Source organism: Podarcis tiliguerta (assembly GCF_965153285.1).
Source record: "Podarcis tiliguerta genome assembly, chromosome: 8".
Taxonomy (NCBI): domain Eukaryota; kingdom Metazoa; phylum Chordata; class Lepidosauria; order Squamata; family Lacertidae; genus Podarcis; species Podarcis tiliguerta.
The window spans coordinates 31,801,654-31,821,914 of record NC_139541.1 but is presented as its reverse complement, the minus strand read 5'-3'; the positions used below and the strand labels follow the sequence as shown (position 1 = coordinate 31,821,914).

The 20,261-nt window shown below is 44.8% G+C and overlaps 1 protein-coding gene across 3 annotated transcripts in view; it reads left to right on the top strand.

The window, feature by feature from the left end:
• ZNF423 (zinc finger protein 423) overlaps positions 1 to 19,989 on the top strand; it is a 310,604-nt gene extending 290,615 nt beyond the window's left edge. For all 3 annotated transcript variants that reach the window (XM_083451817.1, XM_083451816.1, XM_083451818.1), the window contains one exon: positions 19,281 to 19,989. In XM_083451817.1, coding sequence (XP_083307943.1) covers positions 19,281 to 19,310 — 30 coding nt within the window. In that variant the 3' untranslated portion in view covers positions 19,311 to 19,989. The remainder of the gene's footprint in view (positions 1 to 19,280) is intronic.
• Positions 19,990 to 20,261: the final 272 nt, after the last annotated feature.

Genomic DNA, 20,261 nt, shown 5'->3' with positions numbered 1-20,261 from the left:
AAGGATACCCTTCCCAGGGACCCCACAGACCTGGAGCCAGCCATGTCAGGATCCCAAATCAGAGGGAGCAATTGAAGGTGAAAGTGCCTTCGACTTTAGCTGAACCGTCTAGCTCAGGGATGCCTAGACTGTGTCTCTAGCTCCCACAGGAATGAGTCAATTGGCGACATGGTGTTTGCCCCTTCAGTTCTTGATAGGATCAGAAAGGAGTTCCTGTTGAACTTCAGTCCCTGACCAGAGCCGTGATGTGCAAATCAGCCCTTATTACAAGTGGAAGACAATGTGGCCTTTTGTTCTGTTTTAGTAGATTGGCACGTTTCTGTGGCTGGTTACCAAGAGCAGACAGCTGTGTTAACACCAGATTTTCTTCACTTGCCTTTAGGCTGAATTACTCTCCCGCCCTGATTTTATTTAACGTAGGCAAGTTGAAGAGATGATGGCTGTGGACTAGGATTCTTGCAACAGCCTTCCCCAACTGAATGCTGTGCCAACATGGTCAATGGTAGTGGGTGATTGAGAGTTGTAGCTGTAATTTGGAGGGTGCCAGGCTCAGGAAGGTTGTTCAAGAATACTTCCCTCCATGATCCTGTGGGAATAGAACCCCAAATCCACATCTCCGTAGTGATTAAATCCCTGTGGGACTGTTGAGGAATCATTTTCAGTGCCCATATATTTTTAACTTTGTGTATGATGTATCTTGCTGGATATTTGCATCCTGCTCTCTCCACCATCCCTCACCATTTGACTCCCTTGATGGAATCATTTCGGATTAATGCAGCAGCAACATGCTTTTTCAAGTCGCTGTCACCCTCAAATAATGAGCAGGCACCAGCATTTGGTATTTTCAAATTGCAGTTACTTGCATTCAAGCCTGAAATTTGCATTAAGAGAAATAAATCATTAGTGTTAGACACTTTGCAGGGAAAAAGATGTGGGATGCACACAAATCAAAACTTCTTTATTTCTGGTTTGTTAATCCACAACCTGAATACCTTGTAACTCTCACCTCACAGTTCTTCAGGGTGAGAACACACCTTTATTTTTAATCTGGATGATGAACCAGTTTTAAGTTTATCACATTCTTGTCTGGCTCCTGGTATTGGAATAATTGTCTGTTGTGAAGGGAGGCAGTGATTGGTCATGGCTGATCATGTTCTATTTTACAACAGCAGCTATCATCATCACCACCACCACCACCACCACTGGTTTATTACTCCAATTCTAAACAATCACCTCAAGGTTCTTTACAAATAAGATGGTTAAAAACAGTTAAAAACACAAAAGTTATGTATGCATTTAAAACAAGATTGAAACCCAAAGAAGCAGACACTTATGGCAAAAACCCATTTTTCTAACTGGGACAGCCTGTTGGAGCAAATTATCTTTGATTGTTTCTGGAAAGTGCAGATAGTGGGCACCTGTCGTAATTTGACAGGATGCTATTCCACAGAACAGGAGCAGCCATACTAAAGGCTCTGCTCTGAGTTACTGCAGAGTAAGCTTCAAGAGCTTTGGAATTTGCAGGAGAAAGTCCTTCATAGACCACAGAGAATTCCCAGGAGTAGAAGTGAATTGGAGGATCTTGGGTAATTTTCCTGAACCACTTGGTTATTTGAAAATTGGCAGGAGTGGACAAGCATCCCTGAATGACAACTTGATCACTGCCTTGGATGTTCCTCTGCACTGTGAACCAAAAAAGGCAGCATGAAGACTGCATTTTAGAGAGTGTTCTCTGTTCGCATGTATGGTGATGGGGGGGGGGGAGGTTCAAGATACCCAGAGAAGCCTTCTGTGTGAACTGGAAGTATACTTGAACTTGTCTCCCAGAAACCACTGCAACACATCAGGGGTTCATCAGCAGTCACGGTATGTTATATCCAGTGTCAGTCTTGCTCAAATCAGGCTAATTGAAATTAATGGTCCTGACTAACTTAGGTCCATTAATTTCAGTGGGTCTTCTCTGAGTAGGAGTTAGTTGGATTCAGCCCAGTGAAATGAAAATCAGAACATTTTGAGAGCCCATCTGGATGTCATGTCTGCAGATCTGTTTGCTTTTAACCCAGATATGCTGCTTCAAAGGGGCCACAAAGCTGCCTGACTTTTTCATTCCACTTTCCAGGCACTCATCTCCCAGCAATGCTTATTTCCATTATCTGAGATTGGTCAAGGAGAAATGAGGGCATAGGAAGAGGCATTAACACCCCATTTACTTTTTTTTTAAAGTCAGATATTCCCCACTTCATATGTAATTGGAGCATACTTGAGTTTGAAGAAAGAGTCTGCTGATGTCCTCATTACTTTGGCCGTGAACGCGCCATGCTAACTGAGCGAACTCAGAACAGCACTTAGGAACATGACATTGTCAAGGGCCCTTTTCCGTTGTCTCTGAGACATCACTTCCGAATGCCAAAGTAACATAGAAAGCAGAGGAGATCATCTTTTAAACAGAATAGCTGTTCTGATCAGTATGGCTCTTTTGTTCGACCTGCCATTGCAAAATAAAAAATTCCATTCTCAGTATCACTTAGGCAGGCTTCACTATCTCATTTAATCAACACTTTATTGATCCCTTTTCCATGCAAATAATAAATGTGGGTGTTTAGTGTGTACCTGGTCACAGAAACGTGCGAAATGCTAATTAAGAAGTTCTAAATGTTTGTGTGTGTGTGTGTGTTTTGCAATCACTTTTTGAAGCTTTGTTGCTACAGAGAGGATTTGCCATGAAAGGGCATTCTGTTTCATGGAAAGGGAAAAGGTGGATTTTGATGTGTGTATGTGTGTCCCCTGCACAAATATGCTGGCTCAAAGCTGGCACAGCTTATCTCCCATCACTTCTGTGTGAGACAGCCAGAGTTTGTATACCAGGCTCCTCCTTCCTAGGCTGTCAAGACGCAGCTGCAGCAAAGGGTCCTCTGCATCCCATAACATTAGGCTCTCAAAGCAAGGCTGCAGTGGTAGCATCTCCTTGGCATGGCTTTGCTCAACAGCAGATGTGATTAAAGGAAGCCCACCCTGGTCTCAGAGAAGACCCTTCTGTGCCCTTGTTTGGATGGATGGTAGTAGCAGCCGCCAGAGTTCTCTCGAGTCCAGGAAGGAGGATTTGGATAGGGTCAGGCAGAACAAAAAAGGGGGCATAGTTTAAAAATATAAGAGGAGGCCCTTTTGTTTAATGGAGGAAAAAAATCCCACCCTACTCTGTATGTTTCTACTTGGAAACATAGATTGCACAAGCTCATGAAGAATTTGTGTGAGATTATCAATTATAATGTGACCTAACATTATTATGGAGGGTCATTTGATCACTTAGTAATAACACAAAAGCACCCTTGTACACATTGACCTGGTTCACACATTGTGCTAAACCAAACTATGGCTTAGCATGAATGCAAGCGGACATAGTGGCCACGGTGCTCCTCCTTTATCCTTATTTAGGCTTAGGCTGTAAACCAGACCCGAGCTTATGGTTTAGCTTTCCTTGAACAAACCATAACGCATAAGCCATAGAATGAACCTTGGTTACAACTTGTGGTTGGTCCAGAGTGAACTCAACCATGAGCTCAGGTTGATCCTGCTCCGACGTCTTGGTTTCCCGTACATCAGTAGTTCCCAATAGGTTACCAAAATTTTCAAAAGTAGGGGGTCCATGGCTTGGCTTTTGAAAAACAGGGGGTCTGCAGTATTTAGCTAATTGGGAACCACTGCCTTACATCAAAGTGGGGTAACAAATATTCAGTAGAAAACAGCATTATTTGATTAAGCCATACAACAGGGGAGATGAACGCCAATCTGCTTCTTGGAGGGAGATGTACCCTCCAGGATCAGACCAAAGGTTCATCTAGTGCTGCATCCTCTTTCTCACAACAGCCAATCAGATGCCTTTAGAAAACCCACAAGGGGAACATGAAGGCAGCAGCCCTTCTCTACTGCGGCCACCCTGTATTTAGAATTCAGAAGAATACTCCCTCTGAAACTGGAGGTATCATGCAACAATCATGACTAGGCACATGGCCCTCCTGTAGTAGTTGCTGCTTGGTATGGCTGATACTAGCCCAGGTCTGAGCTACATTTGCCTTGGCTAAACCTTTCATGAGCTTTGATACGTGCTGAAACAGTCAGGAGTCTGCTTTATGGCGCTGTAATGGTCAGCTTGCAGCAACTGTGCACCACCCATAAATAGGAAGAAACAATAAAGGCTTGTGAATTGGCCCTGGGACTTGCATACTGTGGGACATGGTAACAGCTGCAGCGTGCAACATAGCAAAGATACGATGCTCATCTGCCATTGTAATGAAGTTACGGCGGCCTTGCAAGCGGAAAACGCTGGCCCAAATTCAAGGGACAGATGGAACGGGAAGCTGCAGAATTCAGATTAATTAACCAATGTGACACCGTATCTCATGGCTTAAATAAGGATTAGGGGTGCTTTGCTGCAAAAAGTCATTGTCCCCCATTTGGTGCTAGAGCAGTTGTTATGTATTCATGCTCTGATGCGCCAGAAAAATGCAGATTGTATCTAGATTATGTTTTGTATTAATGGTTCATATTCTGGCTATGCAGGCGTGTTCTTTGCCTTCCTTTGCTCATTATTTTCTGGTTATTTTTCACTATATCTCACTGCAAGTTTCCATATATTGAATGTCATCTTGCCCACTATGGGCTTTATTTGAAGGGGCATTCATATGGAAGCTGGTTAACCTGTTAATCTTTACAGAGCAATGGGACTTTTTAATTTCATCTTGCTACTCCCTTAAAGGTGCATGTTTTCAGTATAAGTACATGATTCACCTTATTTAGAAATGTGCATCCAATTGTGTTGTGTGTGAGAACATCCCACCCAAACCTTGGAGTCAGGTTGATCGTCAGATGTTTGCACATCAATGCAACCCTGGACTGCAGAAGTTGTAACTGCATGTGCTAATACACCATAATGTTGCTGGCTTTTTGTAGAATTAAGATTCCATGTAATGCTTGCTTTTAGAACTGTAAATTTTGAGGTCTGTGAGGAATCACACAGAGGATTATAGGAAGTTCTCCTATCACGCAGCACATTATAGCTGAGTTATGGGGCTAGTTCGCTTTCTGTTCACTAACCCCAGGATCTCAGCACTCTTAATGCAAAAATGCAGTTATCCTGCAGCACTGACTGCTGTAGGGCAGGGCTAGATGAGAAGGAAGCTGTTCATCTAGCCCTGAACCCAAACTGTATGGTGTAAATATGGGGTATATTTACTTCCATGTGCCTCAGTTGCCTCTCCCTTTGCTAGGGGTAGCCAACATAGTGCCCTCCAGATGTTGTGGAACTACAACTCCTGTCATCGGGATCCTTGGCCATGCTGGCTGTGACTGATTAAGGTTGTAGCCCATTAAATACCTGAAAGGCACCCCATTGGCAACTCCTGCTCTGTACAGTTAAGTTTTAACTGCAAGCACAGTCACTAACAAGGTTTGGAGGGAAATGTTGTTTTTGTTGTTTAGTCGTGTCCGACTCTTTGTGACCCATGGACCAGAGCACGCCAGGCACTCCTGTCTCCCACTGCCTCCCGCAGTTTGGTCAAACTCATGCTGGTAGCTTCGCAAACACTATCCAACCATCTCGTCCTCTGTCGTCCCCTTCTCCTTGTGCCCTCCATCTTTCCCAACATCAGGGTCTTTTCCAGGGAGTCTTCTCTTCTCATGAGGTGGCCAAAGTATTGGAGCCTCAGCTTCAGGATCTGTCCTTCCAGTGAGCACTCAGGGCTGATTTCCTTAAGAATGGAGAGGTTTGATCTTCTTGCAGTCCGTGGGATTCTCAAGAGTCTTCTCCAGCACCATAATTCAAAAGCACCAATTTTTTGGCGATCAGCCTTCTTTATGTCCAGCTCTCACTTCCATACACCACTACTGGAGGGAAATAGTCCCCCCTTAATAGAACACTTCAGTGGTGGTTTATTTTCGTAAGAACATAAGATGCTGCTGGATTGGGCCAATGGCCCATCTAGCCCCGCATCCAGATGCCTGTGGCAAGCTTGCTCCCCACAGCAGTCTCCCCACTTGAGATCCCTGGCAGCTGGCATTCAGAGGGCATACTGTCTCCTGACAGTTATGGTAAGAGCATAGCTGTCATGGCTAGTGGCTATTGATAGTCTTATTAAATTCCACAGATTTTGTCTAATCCTCTTTTAAAACCATCCGAGTTGTGTTAGATTAGCCTTATAAGTGGAGAAAAAACATCAACACTGGCTTGGAATTTTTTGACTTTGTACTGGAAAGGTGGGCAGGGGCTCATGAAAGTTGTGAGTGGAAGGAAAGAAAGACCAATGGGGGTACAAGAAGACTAAGAACTGAACAGGTATGCATCTCAGTCTGCAGTCCTAGCCAAACGTACTTAAGAATTGAGTTTAGTGGAATTTATTTCTGGGGGGAAACAAGCAGGATGCCCTCACTGTGAACCTTCTAAATTCAAAGCAGACAGGTCCACTCTGCTTTTCTTAGGTATGTAGCTACTATTGGCATTACCATTACCTTGTGGGAAGGGGCTGTTTAGTCCTAAAATGACTATCATTTAAACGTTCTTTGCAGCTATTACATCCCAACATTAAATTCAAGGCTGATAATAGTTTGGGGAAGGGCGATTTCTTATCTTGTCCAAATCCCACCCAGTTGCCGTCTCACAGTTAAGCAGCTGAACATCAGTCTGTGTTGGGATGGATGCAAATTATTACAATGTGTTCAGCGGTGCATGCCAGTGGATCCGAGATCAGAAGCCAGCTCTTTTGTGCGTGAAGCCATTCTTGAGAACTTCAGACCAGGGCAAGGAAGGAGGCACATTGGCAACTCCCCAAGAAGATTGTGGACTGTCCAAGTTGAGGTTAAAAGGGCAACTATTGTCAACAGAACCAGCCTGTGCGCTGGGATCCTTCATTGTCTGTCTTCCTTCTCCACTCCAGATAAACAAAAAATCCATTACGCAGTCAGATGGAAATGATTTGAGGGTGGGGGGAAAGAATGACACAAGTGCTAAAGATTTCTAAAAATATTCTATTGTCGTGTGCTTCTGACAATAGTAATTTAATTTTGGTTCATTTTCTCCTTTTCCATTTAGAGGCTGTTGGGCAGGGGATGCAAGGTTCATTCTTGAGTTTATTTTGATCTTCAGCATGGGGTACCCAAAAGTACAAACTGGAGACAGGGTGATGTATCTACCTTTGCGAGAAAAATTCTCTGGAGCCCACCTTCTCTCGAGACAGGGTATTATTAGTTGCCTTGTTTCAATAGGTGCCTGAGTGAATCATGGTGTGTTTACATATATTCCCCCCCCCTTTCTAACAGAGAACTTCTCTTTATCTCTTAATAATGTATTCTCTCATGCTTTTTTTATTTATTTCCGAAGTGCTGTGTTAAGGAAATTGTCCCTAGAGTTTTGCTTTACCTTTCTTCACAATTGCATTTTATCCAGTGGGGCTTTTTTAAAAAATAAAAAATAGGGAGCACGCAGTCCTTGTAATGTGATTCTTAAAGGTGTCTCTGAGACAATGCCTGCTTCAGCTATGTACTAGCAAAAGATTGACTTGCATTCTTTCCTGATAACTCATCCTGGGGTTCAAAGGGACAGTAAAGAGAAATGGGTAACCGTGCCTGGACTTTAAAGACATCAGCTTAGCACAGCCATTTGTTCTAGGTGTTAGAGCTCACAAATTGTGCACAAATTGAGTTTCTTCATTCGTTTCACTGGAGACACAGTGCACACTTCTTCGTAGGTGTGAATTTGCTAACCCCATGATTGAAACACAAATATATATGGGTTGAGGTCAAGGGTGTCCATCCAACAATGAAGTCCCTTATGTCTGGCCATTGATATCAATGGAATTACTAATTTTGGACTGCTGGAGCTAAGCTATCTTGTCATTGGTCAGGGCTGTTGAAGGCAGTGCCTTAATCTAGTCCCCAAATTCAGTCACTGAACCTAGAACTATAACTAGGAGTTGTATTTAATATTAAAGTCACTTAGTGGTATCCTTGTTGCGCAGACAGAACATTGCTGTGCAGTGGAAAACACAAATACCTTACTGCAGATGATTGTGCAACTGATTGCACAACAAGAATCAGCTGCTGCATTGACCAAGCTGAAAGTCAGGCTCCTGTTATTTAAAGTACACCTGATCAGTCCAGTGGCTTTGTACTACCATCCAGTTGCAGAGACTGGTATCACACACACTTGCTGCACCTGCAGATAGAGCCTAGCCAGCTACTAGGGACTGAGCATGCTCTGAAGCCTTTGAGTCCCTTTTAAGAGTTCTTAAGCCTTCCACATTTTGAACCATACAGGTCCTTCTTCAGGCTCCAGAACCCCTGGCACTGCTCATAATTCCAGGTCTGTTATCCCTCTATATACCAAGCAACACATTGAAAATAGAACTCCAGGGTCTTTTTCTCCAATCAACTGCACTCTTCTCATCTTCTCCAGCCAATAGTGTTCTCTCTTTCTCCCCTCGCCAGGGAGGCATCATGATGACATCAGCACTGTGTGCACACCTGTCTCTCGTGATGCAGCTGGGAGCCCACTGAACAGCTGTTTGGCAGGAAGCAGGTGACAAGACCTGCCACACCTGCCCCTGCCCCTTTTCAGCATTCCATTGCTATGGAAGAACATCAAACTAATGAGCTCTAAGCAGACTGAACTGGAGCATATTCTAACCAGTGTCAGCTCATTGCTTAATTCTGTTATCACAGCACTGTGACTGTGGAACATGGACAAGGAGAGACAGAATGACATGGGGAATTTATTCTTAAAGAGAGAGAGAGAGAAAAAAAGTTTCCTGAAATACTGCCTTGCTGAAAGGTATTTTGTGGAGAACAATTACTCTTCACCCACCCCAAACGTAAGGTTTACTCAGGGAAGCACCAGGCTTGAGGGGACCCCAAACAAGGTGTAATTCAGTGCCTCTCCCAGCCCTACAGTGGAGGCAGAGGGGACGGGCAGCAGTGGGCGGCAGAAGGACTCGATGGCAGGACTGGAAGCAGCACAGCACCCACCACCAAGTGCTCCCACAGTCCAGTGCTGTGAAGAAAAGCACTGGCAACTGTAGCAGGCTGGCAGCTGTAGTGGGCCCTCTGAGGCCCGTGGACCCTGTCATTTGACCAAACATGTTGGGTGCTTCAGCTACCAGCAGTGCTGGCTCCAGGATTTGGGGGAGGGGCTTGGACATGGGAGCCCAGAAGAGAGGGGAACGTGCACACTGAGGATTTTCTTGAGTTGCATCCTCCAGTCTTAGATACTCTGTGCCAAAGTGGAAATGGTAGTCCTGAATAGATGGCAGGCTCTCTACTGCCCTCGGGGCCCTGGTAGATGCCCAACCTTGCCACCCTCTGAAGCAGGCCATGGCTGTCAGGTGTTCTCAGTTCTCAGTGGGCTTTCCTATAGATGTGTGAAGTATATTTGGTTGCTTCTCTGGAATAATGTGCATCGGATTACTGGCTGGGGTTTCATTTTGAAACAACTGCACTGGTTGCTAGTTCATGTCTGGGCCCAATTTTAGGCGCTCTTGTTACTGTTTAAAGTTTAAACATAGGCCCCAAATATCTGAAAGGCTGTCTCCTTCCCTGAAAATCCTCTTGGGTGTTAAAATGGACAAAGGGGGCCCTCTTAGGAGGCCCACTGCCCTCAGAAGCTTGCGGGGGTGAGGTGGTGACCTGGGAGAGGGTATTTTCTGTTGCAATCCCCAAGTTGTGAAACTCCCCATAGAGCTGAGTCTGCCGCCTTCACTGTACAGCTTTCCAGGAATGCTGAAGACATACCTCTTACCCCAGGCCTTTGACACTTGAGATGTATATTTTTAGGAACCACCTTATTTTTGTGATTGAAATCTGTTTTAAACTGTTTTTACTATTTTGTTTCAGTGTTGTAGCCCACTTTAAGGTGAGTGAAGGGCGGGTAGATAATTATTATGAGATAAACTAGCCCAACTCCATGCTTCACTCAGACACTGCCTGGAATTGAGAGCACTGTTCACCATACTGTGAATCATCCATGGCTCATTTCCCTGTCTCCTATTTCGTTAAGTGCATGGTGTGCTTCCAACAATGGATGGATTGCTTGTATTTTGAACCTAAAGCTCAAATTCCATCTTCGACTAAGGCAGAGCTGCCAACACAGTGGCCTCCAGATGTTGTAGACTAGGGCTATTATGTGCTGTTTGATTGCAGGTGCTGCAATCAAGTGGTGAAGTCAGATTCACATGTACTGCATGTTGTGCTTCCTGCTTGTGAATGGATGCAGCATTTAAAGGGTTTGATAGGACCCATACCAAAAATAATGTATTTGAGCTCCCCTCTTAGGGATTTGGCTTCTTCTGAAGAAAATGCAAATAATGTGAAAGTAGGGAGATTCCACATTGCGAACCTATGTAATGATTCTGGTTTGTGGTTTTGTCAAGTGATGCGCGGAATCTAAATAGTGGCATCATCTGCCATCACATCACTCCCTTGTAAAGTGTAGCCTCCAGATGCTAGCACAGTGGTACCTCGGGTTACATACGCTTCAGGTTACAGACTCCGCTAACCCAGAAATAGTACCTCGGGTTAAGAACTTTGTTTCAGGATGAGAACAGAAATCGTTCTCTGGCAGTGCTGCGGCAGCGGGAAGCCCCATTAGCTAAAGTGGTGCTTCAGGTTAAGAACAGTTTCAGGTTAAGAATGGACCTCCGGAACGAATTAAGTACGTAACCAGAGGTACCACTGTATGGCATTTAGTAATGCCCAAGTATCCTTAGTCAACATCATGCCCTTCAGATGTAGTTCTTGAACTACATTAGCCCTAATCAGCTTGACCAGTGGTCATGGATGATGGAAGCTGTAGTCCAGCAATGTATCTGTTCAGAGCAATAGCCCCCTTTTCAGAGAGATATATATATGCCCTTTCAATAAATCCACATTTGAAATGTTTGGGAATTCTGTGTTTGGGATACTTCGAGTTTTATTCTCACTGAAGAAATACATATGCAAATAAACACACATAGGTGGGGGGGGGATTGCTTTGGCACAAAGAATTCACAGTTTGTTTGACATACTGTACAAGAAGTGATAAAATAGCAAGCTTTGGAGCTGCACAAAATACTTTGGGGACGAAAACTAAGGAGGTCTGCACCGGCAGTCTAACTCTGGTACATGAATAAGTGCAGCCTGCTGCAACAATGTGATGCTGCAGTGTGTTCTCAATAGAAATGCTGCCGTTCATCGTTCCAGCCAGAGGTCCTCCCATCCTGCAGGACGTTAAACCTTTTGAACTTCACTCCCTCCACTTTTCATTTTTCTTAATTCCCATCTAACACCCTGCATTCTATGGTTTTTGAGCATGCTCACTGCGCTCTTTTTTTTTGGAGGGGCATTGTCCCATTAGAGCTTTTATTTATTTTCGTGTTTTTACAAACATCAGGGTTCCCCCAAACAAGCTGATCCTACTTTCTTGTTTCTCGGTGGCTCCATTTGTGTCAGCACTAGCCACCTGAGCTTGCTTTTAGAGGGAGTAATTTGGGATCATTATTTGAAACCAGCTTGGTTGGTCGCCTTGGTACACAGGGATGCTGAAAACCTTCCCCATAGTAATGATAAAGATGCTGCTGTATTCATTATCATTCCATCAGTGTACGTGGTACTTTTTAGAGAGGTATGAAACTATGTCCTTGCCCTCAAGATGTTTACGGCCCTACATGTCAACAGAGGGAGAGACAGCATAGCATAAGTATCTTGGGGGGGGGGGGGGATATGCAGAAAAAAACAGTGTTGCAAACCAAGGCTTAATTTCGTAAGGTATGAGGACTAACAGGTAGAGGCAAAGACTTCATGGGAACAGTGGATTTTAAAGCAAGGGGATAGAGAGAGCTTGTAAAGGTAAAGGTACCCCTGCCCGTACAGGCCAGTCTTGGCAGACTCTAGGGTTGTGCGCCCATCTCACTCAAAGAGGCCAAGGGCCAGCGCTGTCCGAAGACTCTTCCGGGTCACGTGGCCAGCGTGACATCGCTGCTCTGGCGAGCCAGAGCCGCACACGGAAACGCCGTTTACCTTCCCGCTAGTAAGCGGTCCCTATTTATCTACTTGCACCCAGGGGTGCTTTCGAACTGCTAGGTTGGCAGGTGCTGGGACCGAACAGCGGGAGCGCACCCCGCCGCGAGCTTGAGAGCTATGCAAAGAGAGCCTTTGCATTCATCTAGAACATCGGGATCAAATCATCACTTTTCTTGCCATTTGTGAAGACTGGGTTTTCTTGTATAGCATCTAGTGGGGTGTTGCACTTCACTTATGATAATGACCTCCTTTTTGATGCTGCTGTTAAGAATCCACAATTCATCAGTGGGCACGTCCAACTCTTCTCATCTCCTCAGCTTTAAGGGATCCTCCAAATAGAACTAGAAGCTGCAAGCTCTCATTCCTAGAAGACCCCCTCCTGCTTTTCCCCCAAGTGTTGCTCTATAGGTTAGGATTCATCCTTTCCCAAGCAGCTGAGAAAGGAAATGAGGGTAGGCCACATATTTCTTGGGAAATTGAGAGCTAGACAGATAACGAACCACACTTGCGCGTTACCTGGAACAACCGGGCTGGGAATTGATGCCTCGGTTTAGGAGAAGCTCTGGTTACCCGCTATCGGTTTTAATGAAGTGTGCTAACTAAATTGGATTTGGAGTACTCATTGAAAGCTGTTTATGGCACGCTCTTGAGTACATTTACCATTTTGTCGGAAGTGCATGCTAGCGAGCATATGAGTCTTTAAGACAGGCCATCTGTTAGTGTTAGACCCTTGGATAATTGTCAGGTCGTTCTAAAAATAAGCATATATACAAACTGCCCAGCAGTGCAAAGGTGATTTCCCCCTCCCGCAATTTCCTTCTATGACAGAGAAAAGGGGGCGGGGGACAGCACAATGCCATGAGTGGTCATTCTGCGCTCTCAGCTCTCCCCCACCCCACCCCGTTTTCTTTTTCTTTTTTTCCTGCAGGCTTTTCTGATTCGCAGCCCCCTCCCTGCCGCAAGCCGGTTGCTGCCTGTCACATCTCAAGCTTTGGATTAGCACAGTCCCAATCTAAGGCTCTTGGGAGTGGGGCAGGGGGGTCCCTGGAGGACCCCCGTAATATAAGCTCTGCTGGCTGAGGCAAGTACTTTTCCCTCCGAATGAAAAATATCCGCATGAAAAGCCAAAGCACAAAAGATCTTGATCCTCGTGATGGGTTTGTTCTTAATTGCATCAAACAAACAATAAAATGTAATGGGTAACATTTGCAATTAAGGAAACACCCAAAAAGCAAAGTATTGGGGGTGGCGAGTGATTCCTTTAGGTTCTGGATGCAGGTTTGTTTGTTTAAGGTATATTTGGCATATATTAGCCGTGAGCTAGGAAACCACAGTTGAAACCTTAGGTTCCATGGTCTATCAGGTAACAGAGGGTGGGGAAGATGTCTGCCTGGGATTCTAGAGGGCTTTTGTCAGCCAGAGTAACTAATACTGGGCTAGAGGGACAAAGCTGAGACACACCCTAAGCCCACCTAAATAGGAAGCTGCCTTATTCTATCCTGCTCATTGTTTTCCACACTGACTGGCAGGAGCTCTTTGGGGTTTTAGATGGGAGTCTTTTCCCAGCCCTACCTGGAGATCCCAGGGATTGAACCTGATTCTCTGCCACCAAACTGTGCCCCTTCCCTAAGTATCCGTCTCTGGTCATGCGAATACAGCCTTGGCTGAGTCCATGTTCCTTCACCTAGAATCCAAAATCTCCAGCTCTCACCAGTAAACCCTACCTGGCACATGGAAGATGCATAACAGATGTGGAGCACACCATCAAATGGACGTGTTGCTGTCTCAAACCACCATCGCTCCCCTCCCGGTAGCATTTTAATTTTTTTCACCTGCTCCTGTTGTAGTACTCCTGTGGATTGCTGGCAGAGATTGTTACTGCAGGGTGGAAGATTCCCAGCTCGAGTGCCAGCTTTTTAGCTGTGCTCCATTTCCGCCCCCCGCCCATGCCTCCTACTCGTCCACTTCGCTCTTCTGGCTTGCCAGCATTGCCTTGCTATGCTTCTCTGTTGGTCCTCTTAAAACTCACTGCCTTTATTGCTGTTCTGAAGGCAGAGTACGAGTGTCATTTAGACATGCCTTTTTAAAAAATACATCCAGTATATGCTCAGTAACAAGAATAAAGTTGTTCTTGAAGGTGGTGTGCTCACCGCAAACATATGTTCTGAACTTCCATAAGGAGGTAAATCACACCGGGTGATTGACTGGCATATGCATTTTGCAAGGTACTGTTCACTTAGTCTGAATCTGCTATTTAGCCTGCAGGTATGAATGAAAGAGGTTCAGCCAGCCAGTAATATTTTTGAAATGTACCATGTGGTGCCTTGTAATCATATGGAAAGGTGAATGGCTACCTATACCACCTAGTCACTAGTCATGTCGCCAGAATTCACAATTACCTGCCTTTGAATACACTTATAATGTTCAGGTGCATTGTGAGTTGAGTGTCATTTAATCTAAAGTTATTCTCTGGCTTGGATTCTAATGTGCTCCCCTGGCAGCTTAAGCACTGTAACAGTTGTGACTCAGGCCCCAGAGACCTTGGGAAATGTAATTTTCCCAAGGCACCCGATCCCCAGGTGCCCTGGAAACTACATGCCCCATCGCCTTCTGAGCATGTGGTCATTCATACCATGATGGGGGACAAATTTCAGGTGCCTAAGTGTGATTAATTGGGATGCCCGCCTAAGTTAAGAGAGAAAGTGATCCATAATACAGGTGCCACTGTATTATGGAACCACCAAGTTGCAGCAGTAGAGGGGCAACTATTTTTTGGGGGGGGAGGGGGTGGTGGCAGGAGATGGCTTACCCCTGAGAAGCAGTTGGAGAACTTCTCTTCTCCATAGATAAATTTGATGATATGGTACCCCCCACAAACTCCAGACATCCCTGCCAACAAATAAGGGACAGAATTCTGAAAGGCCATTTGTGCAAAGCTCTCCATACAACCCACAGGGCTTCCCCAAGAATAATATTATTTACATGACTCTCTAGTCAAATGTTACTCTGAGGCCCTGGGACTGATGGGTGGCATGACAATCGGCTGAGGCCGTGGGTTGTTAGGGAGCTGAACAGTGACCCCGCTTGTGAATTGCTGTCAAATTTGAGCGTAATCAGCCTTGCATCTTTGCCCAGCCTCTTGCTTACAAAAACAGCATGCTCTTTATATTAGCTGTGTGCAGAAGGTATTATTAACCCGTGTATGAGAAGAGAAGGTTCACAAGGAGAGCTTCATTATCAGATTTAGAGCCGCATACCATTCTGTTATTGACCTGCCTGGTGTAATCAATGCGGCAGGCACACAGGTTGGAAATCATGTTCTCGGCCTGTGGAACGTACGCCTTGCCGCTAGTGCTGATTGTGCATTATCTTTTAAATGATACTGCCTAAATAAGTATGGATCTGCTGAGCACCAACAGCCCTCGCTTCGACTGGAGAATGCTAAATCTTTTGCATTTGTTTTTAAGAAAAAAGGAGGGAAAAGTTGGTATTAGGCTGTCTGAAGAAATTGAAATCTACGGCCAACAAGAAACATGGCTGCAGTGAGGCAAGCAGGCATATCTCAGAAGGAGGTGTAGCAACATGAAACATGCGCTGTTGCGTTTCTGATGAGGTCTGGTTTCTTGGGACATGAGGTGCATGCAGTGGGTTGTGAAGGCAAAAGGGAATCTTGGTTGTGGGTTTTTTAAAAAAATTAGTTGACTAGAGAATGAGTTTGAACAGCAATGGTTTCGCCCATGTGAGTGCATGCAGGAAATGTCTGCACAGATGGACAGCCCAGACCAGGAACTGCTTTTGCTGCCCTGAGAATATTTGCAGTTTCCCAGGGATGTGCCCAAACTGACAGTGTAACTGTGTTTTCATGTGCAGCCTAGACATAGGAAGATGCTTTATAGCAGGTGAGACTGTTTGCCTGCTCAGACTGACCGCAGCTCTCCACTGCTAGACATGGTAGGTGGGCAGAGTGGCAAGCTTGTAGGCTACCCCTTTTAGGGCATCTTGCCAGCCACTGTGAGAACAGGATGCTGGACTAGACGGGCCATCAGCCTGATCCAGTAGGATCGTCTTGAGTCCCCGTGTTATTACAAGGCTGTTGACAGCTTGCAAGCCAAGTTTTAAGAGCTTTAGGAGAGGTGTGTTTGGCAGGAACACAAGAAAGGTATGTTGGCAGCGCTTAGAGGGCTGGAACTCTCTTCCTAAGGAAGCCAGTTTAGCCCCTCACTTCGTCGGCCAATGCCAGCAGGTGAAAACCTACTTATTTAGACAGGTCTTTGACTTACAGAGGGGGCTGTTTTCTTCTTCCTCCTCTTCTTCTTTGATGCTTTTATCTTCCTCTACTATTTATTTTTTAAAGCTTTTTTTAAAGAAAACAAACACAAAACATTTATGCAACAAAATGCAAAACCTTTACAGAAGAGAAGGAAAACAAAGGCATACCAAGACTCTGGGTCGTATCCTGTATCCTTGCCCTGCCCTTTTGCTTTTATTTATTGCAGCTTTCTTTCTTTTGTATTTTTAAAAAATATGTAGTTGCTATGTAGTTCTTATTATCCTAAGCTGCTTTGAGCGTCCTTTATGGAGAGTCTGGGGCATACATTTAATAAATGAGAACGCTAATAAACTCGAAAGAGGTTTTGAAATAGCTGTGCCAGTGAGAAACAGCAGCATTTTAAATGTCTTTCTCGATCTAGGCTGGGAAAGCTTCACCCCCCCTCCCAGATGTTGTTGGGCTACAACCCCCTTCACCGCTGACCATTGGCCATGCTGGCTGGGGCTAATGGGAGTTGTAGTCCAGCAACATCTGGAAGGCACCAGGTTCCCCAGCCCTGAACTAAATGCTCACCATTATGCATAACTGCAATAAATGAACAACCACTTTCTCCATCTCCTGCAATACAGTTCTTGGTGGAATTGCCCTGCTGTTTTGAAGCTCTGATTTCTCTTTTACATTTAATTTTTTTTTTAAAAAATGCTGTACCTATTTTTCTACATAGCAGTGTTGTATGCTTGCCCCCCCTTTAACCTTTTGTCATGTGGTGTGCAGAAGAATGAGCATTATTATGTGTAGTTTCATAAGAAACCCACTGGCCACAATGCCTGCTAACAACTTTTGATACGACTTAGAAATGCCACGGCACTTGTGACACCTGGTGGTCACTCTGGGGAAGTGCACAGTTCAGCAACTTGGTGTACAGTATTTAAATGGGGTCGCCGCTACCTCCAGAGACAAGGCCTGCAAATGGATCCTCCATTAGTTAGATGTTGTCACCAGACAATTTTCATTAGACTGATGTCATCTGAATAATAATGGATTCAGGAGGAGTTTCCTGTGCGGAGAATAACTTTGAGTTGCTTAGAAAGAAGTGAAGGATCTGTAGAGAGTTAAATATATTTGTGTGCTTGTCTGATGTTACGCCGATGTGAAAGAGTAGTTGGACAGCTTTGCAGATAGGCATTGCAAGGCAAACATTTAGGGTTGTTGTATCAGTTAATTTAGGATGCATCCTTATAAGGGAACATATTCCTAAACACACAAACACACATAATCATGAAATCCAACAACCTGCCATGAAATCTTGGGAGTAAACATTCAGACCTTTGTGTTGCAAAGGTGAAAAGGCAAAGAAGCTTTGACTGAAAGCACATACAAATCCTTCTTAGAATGAATGGGCAAATTAGTGGTGACTGGCTTGAGTTCAGTGGGAGGCAAGAATAACTCCTTTTCTCTGAATCAGGACCACAATCTTCTGTTTGCAGGAGCAGCTTCCACTCATGCAAACACAATTGAAAATTATTGGTTCAGATTGAATCCCCCTTCAGGAGAATGAGAACTGAATGGTCTCTCATTCCGTACCACCAGATCAGCATGAGATCATGTCTTTCAACAGATCTTTGAGAAAAGAACTGTGTTTGGAGGAGTTGTAGACCTGGTTGCAGAGTGTTTTGATGAGGGAGAGTGGCCAGGATATCTTTCCAGTGCTTCCTGGAGCTGGAGATTCCAGACGCCGTCCCTGAGGTGCTTGTAACTCTGAGACACGACTTCCGTTTGCATTAGATTGGATATGCAACTACTGCACAGCATTAGGATTTATTTAGCCTGCTGGCAAATGACAGACAGGATGTCTGAACACTAATGTCTCCCTTGAGGGGAAGTTGCAGCTCCCTTTATGAAGGGATGGAAGCTGATTGCAGAGGTGTGTGGTAAATGCCATCCTTTCACCAAGTTCGAACCACTGAACAACACAGCCACCTTCCTCCACCCTCGCAGTTAACCCCTTTCTGCCGTGAAACGGATACCCGCCAGAATACTGCACTGTCAGCTGCATCCAGCACTAGTCAGCCTCAGAGTAGAACCACTGACTAACTTAGATCCATTAAGTTCAGTGGGTCTGCTCTGAGTAAAGCCCAATCGCTGGCTATGGCCCTGTTTGTAAAAGTTGGGAGCGTTCAATGCCCCTTTGGGTTCCCTGTGCAAGTTCCCTTTACTGTGCACCTGGGACTCCTTAATGGCAGGAGCCAGGTGTAGCTGGATGTGCCACAGGGGAGGCACACTGACCCTCTCCGTCACGCCGTGAAGCTTGGGAGGCCTGTGCGCACCTTCCCCGTGCCAAGTTCAGGATGGGCCGGAGCGCAGCAACTGGTGCGCTTCTCTTGCCGAAGTTATTTCTCCAACTGTCGAAGTGTTGTGAGTTACAATCTGGCATCCCTTTCTGCCAAGACTGTCTTATCTGCAGCAAGTGAGAATAGCGAATGGAGATATGGCAAAGGCGGCGGTGGCAGCAGCCTGTGTGTATGTGTGTCCCTGTGCAACAGAGAATATTGTTTAATTGTTACAGTTAAGGAAGTCCCAGAAGGCAGGCACCCCTTGCAGAGCGTTACCACTTTGCCTAAATGCAGCGAAATCCTCGCGGTGCTACTTGGCTAACTGCAATCCATTTCGTTGTGTGTTTCTTTCTTCCTCTCTCTCCCCCCCCCCTTTTTTTCTTCCTTAAGTTCATGCCAGCATTAACAGATCTATCAGTACAAAGCAAATGTGTCACATTGGCAGCTGTTACTTAGGAGCATTCTCTCTTTCTCTCTCTTTCCCTCTCCCCCCCTTCCTCTTTATTGCATTTTGTTCTGTAATAATTGCAAAGCTTTTATGTTGAGTTCCGCATAAATGCGACTGAGTAGGAGGGTACGGGCTTGCTTTCTATTATTCTGCCCCTCACGCATGTCTCCTTTTCCCCATCTTTTTCCAGAACCACACGTTGAGCCAGCACGCTCAGTGAGCCCCTGGCACTACAGGACACCTCTCTGCAGAAGACTTGACGGAAGCTCAGTGGGGAGGACCATTTGAACATTACATCCAATCAAAGTGTCATTTGCAACCCAGATGTAAAACTCTAATGATTTGGCCATGAGGCGCTGCTATTATAAGCAGCTGGAAATGAATATTAATGGAAGAGATTAAAAGTATTCCATGCGCAGTATTTTTTATTGTCCTGCTTGAGCTTAGTGTACTTTAAAGCTTCTGCTTCTGACTGAATTTATAGTTGCTAGATAGGAATCTGCTTTGATGCTCTTGCCCTTTGTTGCTTCTTGTATTATACGGATAGTCCAAGATTTTAGGAGTGGTTTTTTTCCCCCTCTTCCCCTTTCCTTTAGTTTTTTCTCCCCCGTTTAACTGCTTTTTAATTGCGATTTTAGGTAATTGTGCGTCGTGATGTGATGGCTTGGCTATTGTCTGAATATTTTTTTTACACTTTTTTGGGTTTATTTTTTTTTTTAACAATTGAAGACTAATGCTTTGATTGGATTTGCCAGTTCACCGGACAGTGATTAAAAAAAAATACCCTATGTAATGAATATCATCGGTTTCAGTGCAACTGGATGGTCTGCTTTATAAATGTGACTTAATCTGATTGCATTTAACTAATACAGTTCAATAAAGGGAATACATTGGATGAGTGTTGGAGTCTTGAAGTCCATGTACTACTGCTGCTGTGTGTGAAGTTTGGTGGAGGCAAATGTCTACATGCAATGTAACTTATCAGATGGGATACGTCTCTTAACCCTAAAAAGGTAAAGGGACCCCTGACCGTTAGGTCTATGCTAATCTCTTGCCAATAAGAATTTGTAATGAGGGAAGCCAGGTAAGATGAATTAGAAAAGGTCTCCTGGCTCTTTGGTCATACAATTCTGTGGAACATGACTTAAGCCTCTGGAAACTCATTATCCTG